The sequence below is a fragment of the Leuciscus leuciscus genome (assembly GCF_965113295.1).
Source record: "Leuciscus leuciscus genome assembly, chromosome: 1".
In the NCBI taxonomy this organism is placed as follows: Eukaryota; Metazoa; Chordata; class Actinopteri; order Cypriniformes; family Leuciscidae; genus Leuciscus; species Leuciscus leuciscus.
The window spans coordinates 18,359,932-18,385,192 of NC_138725.1; the positions used below are offsets into that span (position 1 = coordinate 18,359,932).

Below are 25,261 nucleotides of genomic sequence, written 5' to 3' on the forward strand. Positions count from 1 at the left end.
ACTTTGAGGGGATCAAGCGAAACATGATTATGTATTTCTGCTCAGCAACACTGTACATCAACCACACGGCATACGCTAATAACTTTTCATATACTGTCTACTTTTGTCTCCTTTTATATATAACAGTTCTATCTAATAACGTATCAGACTAATGATTAATAGCGTGCAGTTATTATAAAGTGTTACCTATTATGTTTATTATCTGTGTCCTGTCACTGTTATTCTGGTTGTACTGTGGAAGCTTCTGTCACCGAAACAAATCCCTCATATGTGCAAACATACCTGTCAATAAAGCTCTTTCTGATTCTGTTTTTGATCGTCATTTTTGGAAAAACGTATGTCTGATCAGTTATAAAAGATAAAGCAGCTCGAGTCAGAACAGTTTGAAGGTCTGAGCAAAGTTTGGTGGATGTTAGGAGGAGTTACAATTAGAAAATATGTGACCCCGCCTGTGAAACCCCGCCTAAAGTCGCAGAATCGAATTATGAGTTAACGAGCGTCAAAGTAGTCATAGCCATAAAAATGACAAAAATGGGCCATGTGTGTTTATTGCTGTAAATGATAGATTATACCAATGGTTTTGAGATGCAATACTTACATTTTCATTTATAACATGATAAATACAAAAATTAATGATTGTATTGTTATTCTTTTGCAAAAAACGGACGTGGGCTTCCTAAACATTGATTTCAATCGTCTCGGGGTTTATTTCGCACAACAACACTGCTGATTCTTATATCCGAAGTATGAGCAGGAACGGAAAATAGCTGCTTGCTTAATGCAAATTCATTTTCAATTACGCAACACATGTTATCTCTTTAATAATCAACAATTAGTCCAATCTTCAATCTTTAATAAATGTAATTTATCGTCTTTCGGTTGACCTCGTTTTCTTCATAATAACAGGCTATTCAACAAGCAAACACTCAATATGACTCAAGGAAGAAATTAAAGATAATTAATTGTAAACGGATTTGTCTGTCTTCATCAAAATAGCCTATTAGAAAGATTACAAAATGCGCATAGGCTTATCGGCTATTGATTATTGGGCGACAGAACAAAGATGATTAATATGAACCTTTAAATTAAAATAAATTACAAAATATGTTTGTAACAATATGTAGATAAGTAAATTGTCAGGTATTGTTCACAAAAACAAGCATTAGAGGAATAGTTGCCATTTAAACTGTTATGTTTCATCCGTTCCACCCTGTGTTTCAATCGCCCCACTCAGGCTAAAATGTGACGAGATCTCTCGTCGAGTGAAGCGGTCTCGTGATATCGCCATGACGGAGCGTGAGGGTGGAATTGGAATTAGCATATAATATGCCACCGCTACATTCACATTACATTACGGTGCTCACCGTGTCACTGTCTCCAAGGTCGTTTTGCTTTAAAAAAAACAACAACAAAAACATAGTAAACTATTGTAAACGTCTGTTCTGCTCATCCAGCACGAGTCGCCAGAGTAGGAATCCCAGTTCACTGATCGTGTGACGATGGCGGAGGATTCGTTGTGCAACAGAGCTTTCAAACCTATCTCTGGACTGTGTAGTTGTGGCTCCGGTCTCTGTTTGCACTTTGAATATTGAGAGAGTAGTGTAACGTCTGAAGAACGACAGACGAGGAAGGTTGAACTCCGTCTGAGCAAGGTGGAAGTGATAAAAAGTTATTACTTCCACTGTGCCCCCGTAATCCCCCACTATGTGCTGGAATGGCATGTGACACAACCGGACGTCAGAGCTCACAAAAATAACCCTTCATGACTTTATAACTGGGACAAAGTTCAAACCTTAATCAATAGATACCTTATACTCACGAGGGCATACACATCAACCAATTAGTCAACGGTCAGAGGTCATTTCCAACCCCCGGAGGATACAAGGTCAAAGGTGACACTGTCATGTGAGGTCAGGTCAACCCAAGGACAGGGGGCGGGACAATGTCAAGAGTTAATCAATTTCACGGTCATCAATCATTTTTGACAGAAGCTGAATCATAATTCTACAACTGACCTTTGACATTTTCAGTGTCATTCCTTCTTTGGCTGATTGTGTGTTTTTAACGCACATTTGTCAAGAAAAGCTGAGAGAAAATACAGTCAGGTGATGTTGGTCATGTGTTGATAGAGACATAATCAACCTTAATTTTCCCTGAAGGGTGTACAGCAAACAAGCTAAAGAACACAGAAATAAGTTTTTATAAGCTGTCGACCCAAAAAAACAAGCATTTAAGGAGACAAAGGTGGTGTGGCATCATGAGAGGGTATGTCATAGAGGCAAGGTATGTGCCATCTAGGTGGTTAAAGCAATGGGGACTACAAACCAAGATGGCCACCTGGTCCTGGACTACAGTTACCAGGGACACAGCTGTTGTGAGTGAAGGAGAAAAGCTGTTAATGAGCTGAGGACAGAGAGACTGGCTGTTTTTTGTTAGAGAGCATAAAGAGAAGCTGGAAAAGTGTTTTGGTTAAAAAGTGTTGGAGTTTTGAGTTGATTATTATAAAGAAACCAGTGACTTGATCTCTGCCTGAACTCGATTTGTGAAGCAACCCACACTTTGGTGATCCTCTACCTCTCATGATGCCACAGTGGATACAGGCAATAAGACGTGAAGCATCCACTGGAAGAAAGGGTTAATTGTGGGATCCTGACACTCAACATTTTGTTACTTTCAGTAGTCAAATGTCAGTTTTATATATTATATTTCTGTAAGCTAAGCTAAGCTATACTGGTCGCCGATTACGTTCCCCTCCCGCGTCTCTATCTCAATTGCCTGTATCCACTTTTGTGTCCTTAAACGCTCGTTTTTTGGGGTCAACAGCTTATAAAAACTTGTTTCTAGGGTTTTGTAGCTTGTTTGCTGTACACCTTGTCACATAGCAGCTTTTAGACATTGTTTTTTGTTATAAGTCAAAAGCTTCAGGCAATACAAAGCCAATGGAGACGGTTGGCCTAAATGCCTAAATTTCAATTCTTTCTGTGAACAGTGTGTTTGAAAACTCTATCAATATATAGCCTAGTATGGAGTTAATAATTTTACTGGGAAAATGCACAAGAAAAATGGGCTCTTTGTAAAACAAATTTTTATGACTTCAATTTATATATATATATTTTTTTATTTTGGTCCATAGGGTTAGAAAAAACACAAACAGAATAAAAGCTCAAAACAAACTGTAGGCCTATATATATAATCATATAATCTATGTGATCAAAACAACTCGCAGTGACCCAAAAGGAGTAGACAGAAGCTTTGCTTATTACACATACTGTACATTTCAGCCTCAATTCAGTGTTTTCCACCATTAATCATATTAAACAACAGAATACGGCCATTCAACGGCTTCTTAACAAATAATTATTTTAACAAAAATGTAAAGAATAACATCAATTTATTAATTCCATTATTAAAATTTTCTGTGAACCGTAGATGATTCATATACGTTTGTATGCCTGATAAGTTTTCATACATAACATTTTGTGCAGTTTGTCTAAAACCAGTATGATCAAACTAACACACATGCGTTTCTGCCTAATTGTTGTCTTTTGTCCTCTTTGTGTTCTGGCTTTGAGTTCTAGCGCTTCCAGAACTATTTTAATAACCTTTGGTCTAGTTTTAATTTAACAATGTGGAACTAGTGTGACTACATATTTTCAGGAGTATTTTCAGCGCGATGAACTCACTGTTGAGGTTTGGAAGAGTTTATTAATTTATTAGAGAAAAGCGTGTGGTTAATGAAGAAAGAAAGAAGAGGAACTGACATCTTAACCCACACAGAACTGGTCATCTCTGAACCCAGTTTGGACTGAACCTGGTCAAACAAAAATAACTTATTGAATTGATAAATACAAGTATTTGTCTGGTACCTTTTATTGGATGCTGAATAAGACAAAACAAGAGAAAATTAACTTCCATATATTGCAGATACTTTATGTATTCCTTAACATGTTTTTAATGGCAGTTTATGGAAGTTAAGGTTATTAATATGATATGTACATATAACTGTTTTTACGTACTTATAGGACTGAATAATAAGTACATTTTAAAATGTTTTGTATTATTCAGCATCAAATAAAAGGTACCAGACAAATACTTGTATTTATTCACTAAATAAGTAATTTTTGTTTGACCAGGTTCAGTCCAAACTGGGTTCAGAGATGACCAGTTCTGTGTGGGTTAAGATGTCAGTTCCTCTTCTTTCTTTAAATGTTTCTCTAAAAACATGTGGTTAAACTAACAGAGTTCTCACACTCAGCAGAAACATGTTTCCAAACCTCAACAGTGAGTTCACCGCTCTGAAAATACTACTAGTTCCACATTGCTAAATTAAAACTAGACCAAAGGTTATTAAAACAGTTCTGGAAGCGCTAGAACTCAAAGCCAGAACACAAAGAGGACAAAAGACAACAATCTGTTACAGTTTGTTTGTTAACATGTAAAAGACATTGAAAGCATTAACAATGAATGAACCCATTAGGATTGAGTTATATTAGACTGATATTCCTCTGCTCATGTGGGTTTTGTATAATTATTTGCCTGATTTGTTCTTGTTCACAGAGGCATAAAGTTGACTGCAGTTCTCCTGAGCTCCAGCTTTTGCTCCTCTGATGGAAGCATAAGTCACTTTATCATCACAGCGAACCTGAATGAACATCACAGTTGTTTCAACCCACAATTATTACAGCATGTTGTTTGAGCTCAATTCATGAAGAACTGCATATAATCACACAAATCAAGAAGAACTGCACATAAAAGGAAAATATACAAACATCATGTTGAGAGAAGCTGGACAACATCGAGGAAGTGTTCGCTCACCTTGTTCTTTTTGCCTCGTTTTTTACTGTACGCAGCGACTTCAGTATAAGTCACATCATCTGTCTGCTCCTAAACATCAATGGAAATATGGAAAAAATACCATCCATCAATAATATTTTAGAACTAGAACAATGGGCAATTAGTCACAGGCACAACACACTCAGGGTATGTTTACACGAAAATGATATGCTTAAAAATGTTTCCTTCAAGTTTTCCGCGTACAGACGACACCATTGTCAAAACGATCCCCATTCACACAGATCCACAAAAAAAAAAAAAAAAAAAAAACTGTATTCTGCTGCCAGGCCATCACATGGCGATGAAACACTATAGACTGAACACGTAATACGCATGTGCATGACCTCATCGTCTTCAGAGATTCACATTTTGTTGTTTACATGGAGACCGGTTTCAAATACTTGCACTTTGAAACCCGTTTTCAAAACTTTGCATTTTCAGGGACCCAGAACACCATTGTCGTGTAAATGAACGGGCAAAACGCATAAAAAAGTTTTACATTTTTAGTTGAAAACCATGTCATGTGAACCATAGACATAATTAATACATAGACGCCCTATTGGCCCGCTTTGGAACGTTGCTGCGATACGTCAACGCGTCCGCCATTTTGCGGAGAGCAAGACTGCGCTGTAATCAAATGCAAGTAAACAGGTGAGCTGCGGTTTTTCAAAAAAAATTAAACATTTACATTTATCAACCGATTTCAGTGGTTTGTATGTGGTGTACAAAAAAGTTCCATCTCTAGTTATTTAAAATCTCGATAGTTAGACTTATAAAATATTTTTTTTTAATAAGGAATGGCCAAAGCTCAGGCTTGTCATGTATTTGGCTTTTTATTCTTGGATAACAATTGTGAACACCCCCAAACTGAGATATAATTTAATTTTCACATTAAATAAAATAAAGTTTTCTTATTGTGGAAAAAGCATATTCTGTCATTGACCCGATTTTAGCAATAACAAAGATAACTGATGGATCCTTTATGGTAATACATATGATATATGGTATAACTACAGTGCAATGCAAATAGTAAATATAAGATAAAGTGAGAAGCAAATAAAATAGTAATGAAAAGTATAATTATATAATATCATAAGTACTATAATATAATAATAATAATATATTGATAATAGCATATAGTTTATGTATAATATAGTTACTATGAATAGTACAATAATTTAACAGCATAACTATAATAGATTGATAATCGCAAGTGGTATATTATTATAATAACAATAATAAATAATGTAAATTTATATATTTTAAAATATTCTTACATAGGCTATATAAAATAAAATGACGCAACCCTGTCTCTTTTTGTTAAATTTCAGTTTTTAAAAGGTATAAGAAGCTATACAAGTCAAGAAATAAAGTAAACGATTGAGTCAAACATACAGCAGGCTACAACGTTAAAGTTAAATAGCCTAAATATATAAAGTTATGAAACTTCACTTTGCCTTCAGCCAAAACGATTTGACAAGGAACAAATTATAGATTAATGAGACCAAAGATCGCCCGTTAGATATACACAAGATGAATTATTCTCATGTTTAACCACTAGACTAAAGACATCAGATCCAGCGGCGACCGTCAGAAGCACTAGCCGAGGTAAGGCTGTTCTCGGCGGGGTACATGAGCGCTGAGCGTCCGGTGATCGCTGGATCTCACAACTCCCAAACCGTCAGATAACATTTTTAAATAGGCGCTATCTTTATAAATAAACCACAGATTTGAGCTTTAAACAACTACATTGTCGACTGAAAAACTCTTAAAACTACATTTCGTGACACAATAACAGTAGTATTTTAAAATTTCGCGGCCTTTCTCCTCTGAAAATAAACATAGTAAATGAAATACAACCAGAAACAAATTTTCAGTTTTGCTTGTGAAAGGTGATTCCCTGAGACCTGTTTTCAATTGTGTGGCGATTTGTAAAGCCCCAAGCAGAACACGAAATAGGCATTTTTCTCATTTCTTGTTATGAGAGGTATGGGAAAGTTGCCCTCCGCAGTATGGCGGCGCCGTTGACGTACGATCCAGCGGCCAATAGGGCGTCTATGTATTTATTATGTCTATGATGTGAACAGCCCCTCAGACAAAGAACAGGCAAACACACACTCAGACTGACGAGGACTCATCAACGACTAAACAAGAGGGCGTAACTGGACACTAGGAGACGGGACAAGAGGAACTCATGGCCAACACAGACAGAGACAGAGCCATGTCCTCAAACACAACACAAACAAAGACAGATTAAACTAAGACAAGACTGACAGAACTGTCTGCTGAGAACCCTGACATTTTATAATCTGAGTAATAAGAGTGTCATATTTCAGGGTCAGTCCTTATGAACATTAATAACTCATGGATCAACCTGCAATACTTACCACAGAGTCACTAGTCCCTCTTCTGTTGCCTGAAACATAATGTCACGGGAAAGTTTATGATCAAACACACACAGTCTCTAATGCAGATGACAATCAGTTTTTAAAAGAGTCTAGAAGAATCTAGCGCTGTAGAATAGAAACATTATTTTTAAGTCATTGATTTCTCTTCACTTTTAGAGAAAGAAATTGGTCTAAATTACATATTTATTTTATCAGATGTTTTTGTCTGTTGTTACAAAATATGAAAAACTCACCTGCTCTTTTTTTACGAATCACCCAGAGAATAAGAGCCAGAAGGAGAAGAGCGAATGAAGCGGCAACAACAATCACAATCACTGAGAGAGAGAGAGAGAGAGAGAGAGAGAGAGAGAGAGAGAGAGAGAGAGAGAGAGAGAGAGAGAGAGAGAGAGAGAGAGAGAGAGAGAGAGAGAGAGTATAGAGAGATACACCATTAGCAGGACTATATTACTGTGTTAACCAAAATGAAAATGGCATATTTAATAGCATGATTATCTTTATTTATCATGTAAATTGATGCTTGTGATGATGATTTTATAGAAATTGATATGTATTAAAAGCCGTCTGTACAGACTGTACCTCATATGTTCACTAAATGAATGTGACATGATTGTTTAGGATTGTCTGGATGAGAATGATGTGTCTGACATTTAATGACAGTTACTTTTTACATTACGGTATTAGTTTTCATGGATGTACAAGAGAATGGAATTAGAAAGTGATGTAGATTACAAATTAAACATGGCTTGAGTCAAAATCTGTGATCAGCTGCTCGAACAACGAGTCGATCAAATGAGGATGATGTTCATACACACCTGGAGTCAGAGAGTTTGGTGTGGTATCTGGAATCACTTCTGTTGTTGTAGTTGATGTATTAAAAACAAATTGGGAATAGAAATATATAATATTTTAAAGCATGAACACAATATCAAGGCATTTATTTTACAAACTGCTGTAGTCCAGAGCTACAGTATCAGTGCTGAAAGCTGCTCACACTAACATGGGATGAGTTATGTTCAAAATATCAGAGATCGTAGTTTCCCCGCCTCCTCAGACTCGACGCTTACGCCGGTCGCCAGTTTGAGGACACGCAACAGAACGAGCGCAATTGACAATGAAAGCCGAGGAGACTTAGACATTGTAAGTTGATTTATCCGTGTTTTAATAAGCTCTCGTTCATAGAGATGTTTAGATGGATACCGAGGCTTTTTAGGTTGTGTGGAATCTGCAATCTCTGACCCAGTTTGTTTGATGGCTGCAATACGCTGTGTTTCCTGCTATCTGGCATCCCGGGGTGTGGGAATACTATTGGCTGAACTGGCAGTGGGCGGAGTCACACAGACCAAAAACAAAACCCGACTGACAACATGGAAAGTGTAATCCAGAGAGGATTCAGAGACTGATTCTAGAAAACTCCATGAGTCGGTCAAATGAAGATGATGAACATATGTAATATAGTGAGTACAAGCTGTTTATGTTTGTACAATTTCTTCAATTCCATTATAATATAGTAAAATTTTATTTTTCTAATACTTTTAAATACTGTTCAATTTCTTATTTGTGCTTTATGTTTAAAAAGAGCGTTATGTGCATTTATTAAATAAATTATTTTCGCTTGGCATACCAGCGTGATTACATCATCACACACTTCATGGGTGGTGCGCGCCCGTGATGCGCTTCATTCTGAGTAAATACACCAACAAAGAAGCCATCACTGCAGCGCTCTCTTTTATTTCATTTTTTCTTTAATCCTTATACACCTTTTCAGGAGTACTACACATACACACCTGGATTCAGAGAGTTTGCTGTGTTGTCTGGAATCAGTGCTGTTGCTGTAGTTGATGTTACAACTATTAAAAACAAAATGGAAATAGAAATATGTCATATGTCACATTTATTTTACAAACTGCTGTATTGTTCTGCTATGTGTTGTTTAAATAGCAAATGTATGTGAGCATCTGTGCACTCATGGGTGTTCAGGCACATTGTCGGTGTGTTGCTATTTTGAGGAACTGAAATAGACTGAGCCATTGACCAACTGAAACCTGGTCTAAAGTCAATGGCACAATATTTTGTTTGTTATTTAAAGAGCGTGTTAGTAAATGTGCGCCTATAGGCGGGTCCCCAACACACGTACACTCTGCTTATTACACACACACACACACACACACTCTGCTTATTACACACACCCACTCTGCTTATTACACACACTCTGCTTATTACACACACTCTGCTTACTACACACACAGGGACGTGCAGAACCACACTAACTAATTGCCCCTTGTGGGATCAATAAAGTTGATTGAATTTAATTGAATTGAATTGACAAACATGCCAAATATTAAAAATAAAAGGATTACAATGTAAAAGATTATTATTGTGTACACAGGGCCGGCTCTGTAAATCTGGGGGCCCTAAGCAGGATAATTTTGGGGCCCTGCCTTGCAGTGAATAATGGAGTATTGCCACTGCAAACCAGCAACTGTATACAATCTAACCCTTACACATTTCATCTGTACCTCTTTTAATATGATTCCCCACAATTATTTTACTGCTTATTAAAGTACACTCACTGAAACAGTAAAAGTAAAGATTACAGATTTGTCAAATTTCTACATCTACTTTATTACTGTCTGAATGCTTTGTAAATTTTAAAACAGCACTAACTGTTTTTGTCGACTAGGCGGCTTAAAACCTTTAGTATTAAAACATCTTCAATAAAGTTGTTGCATATAGGCCGACTACAGGTGTTGCTGGACTCTCGATCTTTCAACTTATTTTCCCTTTTCCACACTTTAAAAAGAGGGAGAAGTTGGACCAGTAATTTCTTTGCTTCCTTCTAAAGTGATTTAAACATATTCTTCTATATTGATGTATCAAAGAGATAAAAAATTCTGCAAAAGATTCTAGTTTGAGTTGGTATTTTTATTTTGTATATTCCAACTACAAAAACACTACTTCAGCGAACAATCATTAGCCAAATGTGTATATAAAATGTTTAGTTATAATCCGCGAGCGCAACTGGCTTTTAAAGAGAATGGGAGGTGAGACTCTGATTGGTTAATTTCACGTTACGCCCAAAACACACCCATTACTCATTAAGAGAATAAGGACATGCGCTGGACACACAGATCATTTTTCCTGTCCTTAAACTAGCAAAAGTGGATTCAGACGCCCTAAGTGAACTTGCGCTGTGAGGCATTTCTGGTGCTGGAAGCTGCTCACATTAACATGGGATTAGTTGTGTTTAATAAATCCTTGCTATGATTTTATTAATTTATCATGTGAGTGGAGTGAGTTACACTAGCTGTATATTATGATTATTTTGCATCAGACAACAGACTGTACAAGACCGGTCATATGTATCAAAACTCACTGACAAATCTGACTAAAGAGCTTTTTTTTATGCTAATATGTGTGATGATAAAGCAGTCTGTGAGAGCCAGTGCAAACCACTGAAGCGAGAGACTGATGATGTGTGACAGTGATCATGTGATCATGAACCTTGTGTAGAAGCTGCTGCTGTAGTTCGGCTTGATGTCTTCTCAGAGTTTGAGCTTCTGACTGGAGTCAGTGTTGTTGAAGCGACTGGAGCTGCAGAAGATGAATGTTCAGACGCATCAGGACATTAACATCATATTTTCATATTGATCATGACATGCAGTTTGTGTTCAATCATCACAGCTTACAGTGGCAGTAGTTGAGAAGAGAGATGTTACTGTATCATTTATTCCTGGTTTATATGAGAGTGAAACACAGTGAGCTGCTTCCCATAAACCTTCAGCTTTCCTGAATCAATGACATTATTAAGCCTTAGAATTCCTCAAACTGCATACAAATCCTTATAATTCCCAATATTGACGTCCCTCATGCGTCATACATGAAATATTGCATAAATCAGAAGAGTCTATTTTAGCCTAGTATGACCCATAGGAGGTCAATATTGGGAATTATAAGGATTTTTATGCAGTTTATGACTTTGACCACTAATATTTTACAATTGCCAAACGTATGAAGCCATCAGAAAGAGTAGAGCCAGTGTGTGAAAGTTTTGACAAATCTGTCAGAAAAGAGTGTTTTCTCACCTGAATACTTGACAGTGTATCTGACTGAGGTCTTGAGTTGATTTCTGTGAGTAACCTGACATCTCCACTCTCTGTTGTCATCTTCATCCTGGAGTGTTGTAGTCAGAGTGATGATACAGTGATATTGATCTGATGATGATAATATCTGATATCTGGAGTCTGTCTTCAGATCAACACCAGCCTGATTCACCCACAACAGCTCAACTCCCTCAGAACTGACCCAATGATCACAGGAGAATCTAGTATCTGAATACAACTGACAGGAGAGAGTCACAGAGCGGCCTGGACTGATCTCAGTCTGTGAGGATGATGATGATGATGATGATGATGATGATGATGAAGATGATGATGATGGAGACACTGAAACTGAACAAAAGACACAAATCACAGACTCTTCATTCATCATCTGAGTTTAAAAGGAGAATCTGCCCTTTTTAAATTGACCACATAATCATAAACTTACCATGAAGAACATGCAGATAAACATCAGCATCAGTTCCTTGTTGTCCGTTCACATATTGTCTGCAGCTGTAAAATCCATAATCTTCTTCTGTGACGTTCTTGATGTTCAGAGAGCAGTCAGACTCCAGACTCAGTCTCTCATGTCTCTCTGTGTCTTTCTTCTTTATCCCTAATTCAATCAGTTCAACTGTCCCTGACTGTCTGAATCTGTTATAGTAGATCCATGTAGTTGATTTGCAGTCAGAAAGAGCATTATTACAGGACAGACGCACATTTCCACCAGAACTGATGAACACATGATCCACTCCACTGATACCTGAAACACAGTATATCTCAGTGATCATTATGATATTAATAAATGAAAAAACATAAACCATACCAGCATAAAAAGCAGAAGATTCAAATCATACAGTCTTTTTCCGGTGTTTGATAGTTAATGCATTAATTAACATTTATGGATAAACCAAATCAAACGCCTCTTTAAGAAGGAATAAGAAATACCCTGACTCTGAAACAAATGTAAATAATGTAATATCATCATATCTTGAACTCTTGATGTCAGCTTTGTCATAAACATTACTGGACGGCACAGGATTAGTTGATCCTCCTCTTCAAGCGTAGAAAATACACTAATAACTGCCCTTAAAAGCTCTTTATCTGTTCTGTGTTTCTCTCTTTCCTTCAAACTCACCCTACTGTGACTTATGCACAGCTAAATACAAAATAACAATTCAAAACCCACAAAGAATATTTGTGGAACAGTTCCCAAAGGAAGGAGCAAAACTCAGGGAAGGTTTGCTGGGATCAGTAGTTCACTCTCCATCCAGACACAGTCGTGATGATACTGTACTTCTGTTCTCTGACCACACAACATCACTTCACTGAGCTGAACACTCGTTGTGTGTTTGATAGTAAGTTTATGATCAATCATGAGCTGAGTTTGGGAAGTAGTTAACAGTGAATTTGATCATGATTAGGGCCGTCTCAAGTAAAGTCATGACAAAATAATGCATTAACAAATCATTTAATACAATATGATTAAACATGCACTAGGAGAGTGATTGTATTTACACCACCAGTACAACAAAACAAAAGATAAAGGTTATTTGTAGTTCTTTTATTATGTATTGACATTATTAATCATAGACTCAGCAGTCAACATATATTAGAGTAAAATGCCAAAGACAAATGCAAAGACATAGAAAACGCCATGAAAACGCACTCGTTATTAAAGATTTTAAGAACTCCATAGTAACCATCTTTGACAACTACCAACCACCTAGTAACACCATAGCAACTACCAAAAATACCTTAGCAACCACCCTGAACACCCTAGCAACGTCTAGAAACTCTCTAGTTACCACCAAAAATACCCTAGCAACCACCCAGAACACCCTAAAAAACTGCCTAGCAACCACTCAGAACACCCTAGCAACTTCCTAGCAACGCCCTAGCATCCACCCAGAATACCATAGCAACTGCCTAGCAACACCATAGCAACCACCCAGAACACCCTAGCAACCACCTAGCAATGCCCTAGCAACCACCAAGAATACCCTAGCAACCGCCTAGCAATCACCCAGAACACCTTAGCAACTGCCTAGCAACCACCTAGAAACCGCCCAGAACACCCTAGCAACTGCCTAGCAACCGCCCAAAACACCCTAGCAACTGCCTAGCAATGCCCTAACAACCACCCATAATACCCTAGCAACCGCCTAGAAACCACCCAGAATACCCTAGCAACACTATAACAACCACCCAAAATACTCTAGCAACCGCCTAGCAACCACCCAGAACACCTAGCAACTGCCTAGCAACCACCCAGAACACCTAGCAACTGCCTAGCAACCACCCAGAACAACCTGGCATCTTGCTAAAAACATGCTAGCAACATGCTAATCAAGCTAACATCATGTTAGCAACATGCTAATCATGCTAGCATAATGCTACCAACATGCTAATCAAGCTAACATCATGTTAGCAAAATGCTAATCATGTTAGCATCATGCTAGTAACATGCTAACTATGTTAGCATCTAGCTAAAAACATGCTAGCATTTTGTTAAAAGCATGCTAGCAACATGCTAATCATGCTAGCATCATGCTACCAACATGCTAATCATGTTAACAACATGCTAATCATGCTAGAATCATTCTAACAACATGTTAATCATAGTAAATCATGCTGGAATGTGATAAATCGTAGTAAATCTTAGAAACATGGTAAACTGTGGTAAATAATGCTAAAACGTGGTATATCATGGTATCACAACATGTTAGCATCTGCCCAGTCGCGAATTTTGACACTGCAAGAACCACTTCACATTTTCTATGATATATTAAAGGTATAGTGGAGGATTTTCTTTTTCCGGGTGGGTAGCCTATACTATTGGTCCTCCTAATTGTCAATCATTCTGGTGATATGTTTACGTAAGGCCGTCGTACGTGCTCGTCCTTTCTGCGCATGCGCACTTTCAGGTGTATATGTGTGGTGAGCTATGGTTTCAGCCATTCATTGAAGCTCGCCGTTCTCACCGGGTTTTTTCAAAATGTCTGAAGGTCGCAAGAGAAAAAGTGTCTACGAATTGTATGACAAGAAGAGAAAGGCCTCTGAAGAAAGAAACAAGACCAGTGTTTTTGGGAGAATATTTAAAACCCTGGCGTGCGCTAAAAGCACAGGTTGGGCTTCCCACTGATGCCTCAGTCGCGAAGTTTCTACTCGACAGGTAAAGTTTGGCATGCTTTTTGGAGAAATCCATTTAAAATCACTGCTAGTAAAAGTTAATGTAAGCTATGATTAGCGATGCTAGCGTTTAATAGGCGTTCCCTCTCGGGAGCAGGTAGAGTGTTGCGCATGTGCATTTTTTCAAAAAGTGGAGAGGGCGGTTCTTTTCTAAAATTCGGGAAAATCCTCCGCTATACCTTTAATTATATATATTTTTTATTGAAAACAACCCAAACACACTTATATGGATATGGATGCTGCATTAAACAAATTATTAAAGGACAAAAAAAATGTAAATAATAAATAAACTCCACAGCTGATTCCAAGTGATCAAGGGCTTAGGATGTTCCAATTCAGCCCACCGCAGTTTCCGCCAGTAGTGGGCACTCGTGCAACGTAAGCAATGACGTACATCCGAGTGAACGAGACGGAGGGAAGTTAGCGAGTGAAGGGCATGACAATTTTGGACTGGAACGCAGCCTAGGAAAAGATGTTGATGTCATTTTCACGCAGCTGACACGCAACAGAAACGCCACGCTCACGCCACGCAGCCAGTGTGTCGCCGGCCTAACACGCCGAGAGCACCTATAGTGCGCCACTAATAAGTGTCTCACCAGAAACAAACCCTACATACTGTAGTTCCAGGAAGAAAAGTAGTTATGACTAAATATTTATGAATAATTAAAATCAGAAAACGGTTTAGGTCAAATTCAATTTATTAGTGGTAGTTATTAGTCTATTTTCCACGTTTAATTAGAGTATAAATCTATTAAATTAATCTGAATAAGTCACGGCTGAAGGGCGTTGTTAGGCACGACGCGAATATGAAACATTGGCCGAGGTTCTCGGTTAAAGCTAGCGGGTATAAATGTCTGGCTATAATTGTTGTAGAAATTGTGTTACTAAGACTTTTGTACACCCAAATAGTTGAATTTCCAAAACAGCCTAATACATGAATGAACCTCATCGATTATGGTCTAATCTAACATCATAACTAACATGGTCAGGCTGGTTGTTTCCACGTTCTAATGCTGCGGCAGCTTCCCGCAAAAGCTCACTTACAGATTTCGCCATATCTCGTCATCTCGATTACAATATAATCACATTTAAATAATTTCGTTTCACACATTCAACTCATGCACACGGGACGTCGACGACTTCACTTTACAGAAGGCGTGTCTCTAGCGCCGTTACTAGAATAAGCCACACCCACTTATTAACATATAATTTGCATGCAGGTTGTCTTTGAAAATGAAAACGAAAATGAAAACTGTGAAATAAAAGAGGAATCAAAATGAAAACGAAAATTTACATTTGAATTTGAATTGTGTCACTATTATTGTGTGAGAGTAAATAAAGAGCATTGTAAAAACTGTATTTGTAGTTTATTTTTCACGTTTGGCTTTTCATTTTAATATCGGCAGTCTCGTAGTCTGTAGTGAAAATGAAATGTGAAATCACCAATTGTATTTTATTTTTCAATTTGACAGGGATGATGCACTGTCACCGTGAAAATGAAATAATTTCATTTCATTCTCAATTTTGTCACATATTTTTCATACAGTTTTCTGTAATGAAATTACATAATTTTCATTTTAATCATTTTATTTATTTAAATTTGGCAGAAAACACCTTCCATAGACTTCACTCATGCTTGTTCTTATCTTGTCCTCTTTCTTTCGTCATTTTATTTCAAGCATACAATGAAAAAGTATGTACAACATAAGACAATAATTGAAAGAACACTGATGATCAAACAAATCAAATTCACCGCTGCTTGAAAAGGAGTGGGATGAAGTTTAACACTTATTAATTCCCACCCCCTCTTTCAAACTCTTAATGCATTAGTTTACTTCCTTTGGTATTATCCACTTTTTTACAAAACACAAGCACATAAATCTTCATACATTTATACAATATGTTAGCAACAAATTTTCTAGCTTAACCAACTCATTTTCCTTCATTTTTATAACGTTCAAAAATCATTTCTTTAAATCTTTTCCTGAATTGTTTTATATTTGGACATTCCTTAAGCTTCTCATTTAAGTTGTTCCACAGTTTCACCCCTTGTATGGAAACACAAAAACTTTTCTTCCTACTGTGTACCATTGGTAATATGAAATTGAATTTTCCTCTCAACACATACCCTCCTTCTCTCCGAGTAAATAACTTTTGTACATTTTGAGGTAAATCATTACGCTTTGCCTTATATGGAATTTGCACAGTCTGTAAATCCACCAAATCTTTACATTTTAGTAATCTGGACTCCATAAAAAATATATTAGTATGTTCCCTATAACCCGCCCCATGAATGATCCTTAAAGCTCTCTTCTGTAAAATAACAAGTGGCTGAACTGTTGTTGTGTAATTGTTTCCCCACATTTCTACACAATAAGTGAAATATGGCAAAACTAATGAACAATAGAGCATACGTAAAGACTTCTGATTTAAAACTTGCCTTGCTCTCCCAATTATTGCTATACTCCTTGAAACCTTCCTCCTACTGTAACATGACTAATGTGAGGTTTCCAGTTCGCTTTATTGTCAATTATGACTCCTAAAAATGTTATTTCATTAACCTTTTCAATGTTCACTCCATCCAGCTTAATTTCAATTTGCAAATAATTTTGACCATTACCAATCATCATTAATTTAGTTTTCTTTAAATTTAGTGATAATTTGTTTGTATCAAACCATAATTGAATCTTCTCTAATTCCTTATTTGTCTCCTGCACTAGCAACTGAAGATCACTGCCTGAACAAAAAAGAATATTCTCTGCCAGCTCTTTCCCAATATTAACAAAAAATGCATTGAAAGTATTTGCCACCTCTGTCATATTATAATTATCTTCATCTCCCATATTAAAATATTTAGGATAACTTAACTGGCCAGAAGATTTTTTTATTACTTTATTCAATATTTTCCACATTTCCCTTACATCAGATTTCTTATTTTCTATTAATTTATTGTAATAATCTTTCTTAGTTTTTCTCAAGATATTGGCCAATTTATTTGTATATTTCTTATACTTATTTTCCGCCTCTTTAGTTCTTTGTTTAAAAAACTCCTTATAAAGCAAATTCTTCTTTTTGATTGCATTTTTCAATCCCTTTGTAATCCAGGGATGTCCTTTTTTCTTTGAAATTGTACCTATTTTCTTCAATGGGCAATTTTTGTCATATAGTTTTTTAAATATTCTCATAAACTCATCATAGGCATCATGCACATTGCTCTTATCATATACACTGTCCCAATTTTGTACAAATAAATCATTCTTAAAAACATTCAAGGATTCTTCTGATCTTAATCTTTTGAATTTGCTTAATGGTTCCTGATGAGGCTTACAATCGCTATCAAACACTGTAAATACGGGCAAATGATCACTGATGTCACTTATTAATATTCCACTTATTGCATCATTAAAGATTTCATTTGTTAGAATATTGTCAATTAATGTGGCACTATGGGTCGTTATCCTCGTAGGTCTAGTGATTTTAGGGTACAAATTCAAGCTGTAGATTGTACTGATGACATTTTCTGTCAATTTATGCTTTTTTAGATTGAGCATATCTATGTTGAAGTCTCCACAAACAATGATTGTTTTACTAGCTTTTTTGGTATACATTTCCTCCATATATTCACTAAAGTTTTCAAGTCGAGCCTATTTTTCTCATCCTAAGTCGAGCCCTATGCCTGTAGTCAATCATGGTTATATACTGTATAATCAGCCTTAGATGAACCACAACATTTAAACTACACACACAAGCACACATTTTAATTACAAAATTATTTATTAGAGTGTATTCTACAAGATACAGTTGCATATTTCACATATCAATAGTTTTCATTTTTTCTATTGCCTGGAGGTAACTGGGTATATAAACACTGACACCATAGAGTAAGTCAGTTGGTTTGGTAGAGGGAAATCTGAGGATTGATCTTGTGCTACCTTCTTTCTCATCCAAAGTCCTGTGTTGAGAACACTTTGAGTTTCTGCTCAACTGTGAGTATGGTTTGGTTTATATTTGATGTTGTGTTTGTTTGAGATCACTGATGTTAGTTATTTGACTTTTAATTACCACATGTTCTTTTGTGAGCCCGGATTGGATTCTAGAGACAGTGAATCCAAGAGCGGTCCACACCAGCATCAAGGCTGCAGCACATGGCCTTGCACATGGTCAGCTATGTGGCGCTGAGGACAGCTATTCACTGAGCATCTTCATCTCAAGCGATCTTTTCTCGTATGGAGGATTATAGGATTACTATCATTGCATCGCACTCAAATAACCTGGGGGATCTGTGACTCATTTCATCTTCATCATCACTTCATCATCACACACCTTATCAAAGACAGGACATGCCAAGAGATAAGTTTTCTTCACTCTTTATTGAAGAGACAAAGACCTCTGACTTTATTTCTATTGTCTTTGTGACACATTTATTAAGCACTGGTGAAGAAAATAAAATTTAAGCAAATGATCATTTGTTTTGTGAAGAGTTATTTTTATCAGTACATGTCAAAATTCTGTTGAACCCCCTCAGAGTAACATCTTTAAAAGAAAGGAGATGTTACAAATTTAATAAAATCTCTGAATATCATTTACTTACTGAAATAATCTACTAAAACTCCAACAATTATTTTTGTCTGAAATTTACAGTTATATTTAAGTTTGAAGTTTTTCACTAAAATAATTTAGTATTTGACTAACCAATTATTTATTTACAATACACTTAGCTAATATATTTGTGAAATTTCCATCGCAATATTTGAGAATGGATAATTAAACTAATCTGTTTCAAGAACCACAAATATTACTTAAATAAAATCAATATTATTAATATTTAACGCGCATAAGAAATTAAGTTTACTCAATTAAAACAATGCACCCCTCCCCCACCCTCTGACGTGAGGACAGCTCAACGGTTGAGTGAGCGCACGCTGTATGAACTCTCTCCAGTCCAGAACAGTTCTCCTCTTCTCTTCTCTTCTGCGCAGAATTGGTGCATTTCCTCTGTGAAATTCAGGTGTGTACGTTTTATTTTATCTGTATAATCATTAATGTGCTTTAAACCATTTGATTTAATGCGAAAGAACATACAGAGACGCAATGTTACTCATCTTAAAGGGACAATGTGTAGTTTTTTTGGTATTTTATTAGCTAAAATCAATATTTTTATTCATAAATATGTCCTCAATGGTGTACAAATACCTCTGCTAATTATCTGACTTATCCTCGTAAACGAAGAATGTATTATTTTTATATACATGGGACGGGTAGGTCCACGGATGCTTCCATGTTGTTCCGCCATCTTGAAAACTATAATAGCAGAGAGGGACAAAAAGTACTAGGCCAACGCGTTTCCACAAAGCGTTTTCGTTCAGAGCCAGTGTCACGTGACTGAAGCCAGCAGAAGCGGAGGAGCAGAGCAGTGAGAGGCGCTTGTCACTGCCCCGGCAAGTTTAAAAGGCTGCACTGTACGGTTATCACTGTTGAGTCACAGGATAAGGAGTCCTCGTCGTCAAAAAAGTCCAAAATAGACTGTAAAAGGAAACGTGACTGGAGATTACAAAAACAAGGGTTAAGGTCGGGATAGCTAATGCAGGAGAAAGCTTTCAAAAGAGACGCTGAAGTTGCCTGCTTTCTTCTCGACAGGTAAGTCAATGTTACGGTCTTAATTACAAGCTTTTTTTTCATTGCTTGGTTGTGTACTTTATTATATAGACTGTAGAACATTTATAGTTAAGTTAAACCGGCTCTTTGATGAATAGCAGCTATTGAGTAAAGTAGAGAAGGCCCTAAAAACAAGGTTGTAAGTTTTGTTTTTTCAAAACTGTAACATTCGTTTGTTCGTTGTGTCAAGTTGCAGTTTGGTTGAAATAACAAACCAGTTCACCCGAAGGAAAACTGCTATTATAGTGCTATTATAAGACATCCTGTCATAGCTTTTTGGTACATAACGGCTACCGTAGATGCAACACGCAGTTGAAAAAGCGAGGCACTGGAGAGTACTATTCGTTTGAATGCAAATTACAATTTCACCGCTAGATGGGAGAAAATCCTACACAATGTCCCTTTAAACGAGTTAAACGAGTGTCGACTCGCGCCTGTCTTTTCGCGTGATTGTAACGCCTTGCATAAAAACACACGACTATATTCCTAAAGATAATGAATATAACTAATTTGGATGATAAAATGTCCTCAGAACTGTGCACTGTGTGTTTATTGGCAGGTGATGGAGTCAGTCGCGTCGCAGCATCTTTCGGCTGTGAGTGACGCAGGACGGCGGTGTAAAGTTATAAGTTCCCCCGCAGAGGCGAGTCCATCTCCGGGATGGGAACACGCGCTGATCCGGTGGATACTGGATAACAGACCGGTTGATTACACTGGTTGTTTAGGCCTAAATGTTTCATTTTTACTTAGAAAATGTTTGTTACATGAGTTTAAATGTAGGCAATATTGTATACGTGTTAAAAATAGTATAAAATATGCTGTATTGCTGTAGGCTACTCATCGACAATAAAGGCCAATGTCATGTAATTATACCGGTGGTTGTATGGAATATTTTGACAAAGGTTTAGAGTAAATGAAAAAGTTAATACTGTATTACTGGCATATAAACACAGTTAATATTACTCATAAATATTTGTTAAATGTTTCCCCCCCAATTATTTCTACTCGATTTTATTTGTTAATGTACCAAATGCAGTTACTCAGATCTATTTAATTTGTTTTACTTACATTTACTCAGTTAATACAGTGTATGCAATTGATTTCACTACTTACAATTTTTATCAATATTATAAGTGTAAAAATGTTTCACCCAAAAAAATGTAGTAAATCATATTAAAAGTTTTTAGAGTGCATCACCACCAGAGTTCATGTCACATATACAAAAACACATTCCAGCCAATTTTCAACAGTTTAATCATTGTTCTAGAAACATATTTGACTCAACTTTGTTAATTTGCAATAATATGATTTGTTCACAAACAGGCCCAGACAGTTCACAATTAATGTAAATACAGTCTTACAATGTCATTGCTTTTCAACTGCTCTTTCAAATCCTGTAGGAAAATCCTCACAGTCCTCATAAAGGTCAGTGATTTTCTGACAGTAATCCTCGAACCGGCTTCTGTACTGTACAATTTAAAAATTTGCCAACTGCATATAAGTGAATCAGATGTTGGTCATCAAAACATGAAATCTGTATGAAACGCATAAACAAATGACACAAAATGTGTATAAATTCTATATGACTTTAATTTGACTAGCATATGATTCAATATAAGAACTTTAAATGACTTGTATATGAATATCAGTTATTTTCTACTAATACCATACACATTTGCATACTTTTGTCATGTAGAACTCATAAGACTTTTTACAGTATTCATATATATATATATATATTGCAAAAATCTTGTATGTGTGCTATTTAGTATGAAATGGGCCATAATCGGTCTGATTTTGTATAGGACATGTATTGGCCTTACATGAAACACAGAAGGTAATTCTGGCTGATTTAAGTAAGGAAGATATATGGTTGCTGTATATGAAGCATGCAGGTTTTTGTCATATGGGTGAGCTCATCCCAGATAGAAATGTTGTTGTTCTATCAATGTTGTTATGTTCTTGTAATGATTTCTGTAGATCATTTTATTTTCGTTACCAGAATGTTCTCCTAAAGGAAGGATAACACTCTCTAAAACATTTTAAACATGTTTAGTCCTAACATTGATAGAACATTATCCCCTAACATTCTTATAAAGTTTTAGCGGGAAGCTTCCCAGCAGACACAGAACTGAACCTCTTAAAAGAGGTTTAGATGTCGAAGTTTGTTTGAACGTAATAGTTTGGTTTGGTCACCGTTATGGTGATCGGTGTTTGCTTTAGTTGGGCTCTTTGGCCTTGACTATTTGATATTAGTTTTTTCTCTGGCTGCTACACTGCCCTACAAAGGCAAAACGCCGTAACATCATGTTTGGTCAAAAATGAGTTAGTGTCATTTTTGTGGTATTTGAGACCTCCTTTATCATGTGAATAAATATCGTGAGTCAATTTGATTGTTTTAACGAGAAAATAAAGGGCTATGACAACCGTAACTTCCAAAACCATACGAGAAACCACAGCAGAACACCGTAACAGTTGTTACGGCTCTTTGCCTTTGTTCCAGCACGCTGAAGTTGAGTTACGGTGTTCTGACTTTGTTTAGCCTGGCATCAAGAGAGATGTTACGGTGCCGCTGTGATGTTACTGTACTCTGGCTTTGTCATACTGTCAAAGTTTGCCGCTCTTTAATTGTCACCAAACCACGTAACATACACACAATACATCTTTGGCCAGAAAAACTGCTCCAATTATGCAATCAGAAACAAAGCAAGGTGAACAAGCCATATTTAGATGGTATGCAAGCTAATAGGTTGTCATAAACGTTGTTATTTTCGTTCAGGGCGATGGTTCAGATCTATCAATGTCAGAGACAGCCCGGAGCTAGCTAAATGTAATCTGTGTCACGTAAGTTAGCGCTAACGTTGACACTCACCTCACATCAGACGCCGAAAACTAATTATTAAATACACAGGCATCCTACCTTTCCATGCAATCTGATATAATCCATGGAAGATGCATAATCCATAATCCATAGCAATGCACGTCATCTGCTGTATCGGACCACAATAATCCATACGTGTTTGAGCCATATTTCCTTCTTGCAGGTGTTCATGTCAGATCTTACACAAATCCATATAGCACTAAGCTAGTTATCGCTAACGTCCGTACAAAGTAGGCTAACCTAAATGGTAAAAGTAATTCCAACTTTTTTTCGGTTGACTCTGTCTATATTATCTCAGAATTAAAAAGCAGTAATCCAAGTCGAGTTCGTTGACTGTGCATCTTGAGCAGTTTGGTGGCCCTTAACCCTTTAACTGTCACCGTCATTTTAATTCAACCTCTAATAAACGCATAAAAAGAGCGCATATGTGCGTTATAGCGGGAAGCCGCATCACGAATCGAGAATCCATAATATTTTTGTTTATATATATTTTTTTTTAAATCTGACTTTTTTTTTTTTTGTGATAATTTAATTGGTGTTATTTTTTTAAACTCTTGGTATAAAAACAAACTGAGCTTTCTACTAATCTTTCATGATTTTTCATGTTTATTGCTATTTCAAAATAAAGGCCTAAACACGCCTAATGAATATGAAATATTATTGTTGCAAATTGATAAATTACTGCTCCTCTGTAATTTATAAAAAAAAAAACATTTGTATTCAATTATAATTAAATTATCTTTATTGTGAAAATATTTCTTGCATTTATTCATACTGTACTGCAAAGTAACTTATCTGTTTACGTTTTACTTATCTGTTTATCTGTAACTGTCATACTGTTTAACTTTGTTAGTGCTGCTTGCCACCCTATCCTGATCATTATAGCACTAAATAGGAACAACCAAAGGTCTTCTATATAATTTAAAACACATACCATGATGACTAGACCTTGGTTAGGTGTTCTTATAATGGATGTAAGTATGGGGGACAGCAAGCAAATATTGATTATATGTCAGTTACTGCCTTTTGCCTTTGCACGACTCCTTATTTTTGGCATATTATACAAAGGCAGAGTACAGTAACAGCCAAACAAGGGTCAAAGGTCAAGTTTGAGCTCAAGATTTTTTGCATACAAACATTTCTTCATTATAGCAACTAGTTCTCAAATTTTGGGAGTCCTACCTATAATACTTTTGTCTGGACAAAACAGAAACTTTAAAGTCATTTTTCTCAGTTTCACACTCTAGCGAGTTAAGGTCTTTTGCCTTTGCAGGGCAGTATAAGTGTTTATTATAGCAAGAGAAAATGTGATCAAGAATGCTGGCTACTTGTTGATCATAATGTGACGGTCTGATTTCACCCAGGGACTAAATCTTAAAGGCTGTCTTAAAGCCTCCTGTCCACTATCTAGCCGGGATCATTTAGATGCAGCCTTGGCACTTCACCAGGCGCTGTTACTAAAGCTATGAGTAATGAACCCATTTTCAAAACAATTCTTCTAAGTGGTTCAGTGCTTCACCAAAGCTTCATTTGCGCATCACTAACACCAGTGTTTTAATCAGACAATATGGAGTATTTATTATAAAATCAAAAACTGTGCACAATAAGATTTAAACGCCTTCAACGAGACAGATAATTCTTCATCATCAGATGTTTGAGTGACACTATGTCCAGTATCAGGAATAATACAGTATGATCTGTGTGTATCAATACACAACTCTGAGATCACAACGTGAATGTGTGCAAGAATAAACTGAGCATGTTCAAATGAACTCTTTCCAGACTAATTCCACTAAATGTCTTTAGAGAAAATACAGATTTCTTTACCTGTGAGAAGTGAAGAGAGAATGATCAGTCCCAGCAGACACAGATCACACTTATCAGCCATTTTCTGTTTCTGTCAGTCTTCCTCTTCATTATATATAGTTACAGCTCTTCTTTTAAACATCATCAGCTCCTCCTCTGGTTGGTAACTTCCTCTGATCTCATCAGTGTTTAGTCCTGACTCTATGACACAGCTGAAGAAGCGATCAGAAAGATCTCTGGTGTAAAACTGTGATGACTTTGAAAAGCTCTGGATCAGAAAGTGAGCTGAACTGTACAGTGGCGTCCAGAAACCAACCAAGTCCATAAAGAAGTATTATGTTTGACACTGAACAAAGTGCTTTAAAATGAACAGATCCACACAAATCAAT

The 25,261-nt window shown here is 36.5% G+C and overlaps 1 protein-coding gene across 1 annotated transcript in view; it reads right to left on the minus strand.

The window, feature by feature from the left end:
• The window catches only part of LOC309498167 (uncharacterized protein), a 924,641-nt gene extending 899,595 nt beyond the window's left edge, over positions 1-25,046 (minus strand). Inside the window, exons 1-2 of the mRNA XM_082168719.1 lie at positions 24,894-25,046; positions 11,787-12,101 (exon numbers count right to left, since the gene is read on the minus strand). Coding sequence (XP_082024845.1) covers positions 11,787-12,101; positions 24,894-24,954 — 376 coding nt within the window. The 5' untranslated portion in view covers positions 24,955-25,046. The remainder of the gene's footprint in view (positions 1-11,786; positions 12,102-24,893) is intronic.
• Positions 25,047-25,261: the final 215 nt, after the last annotated feature.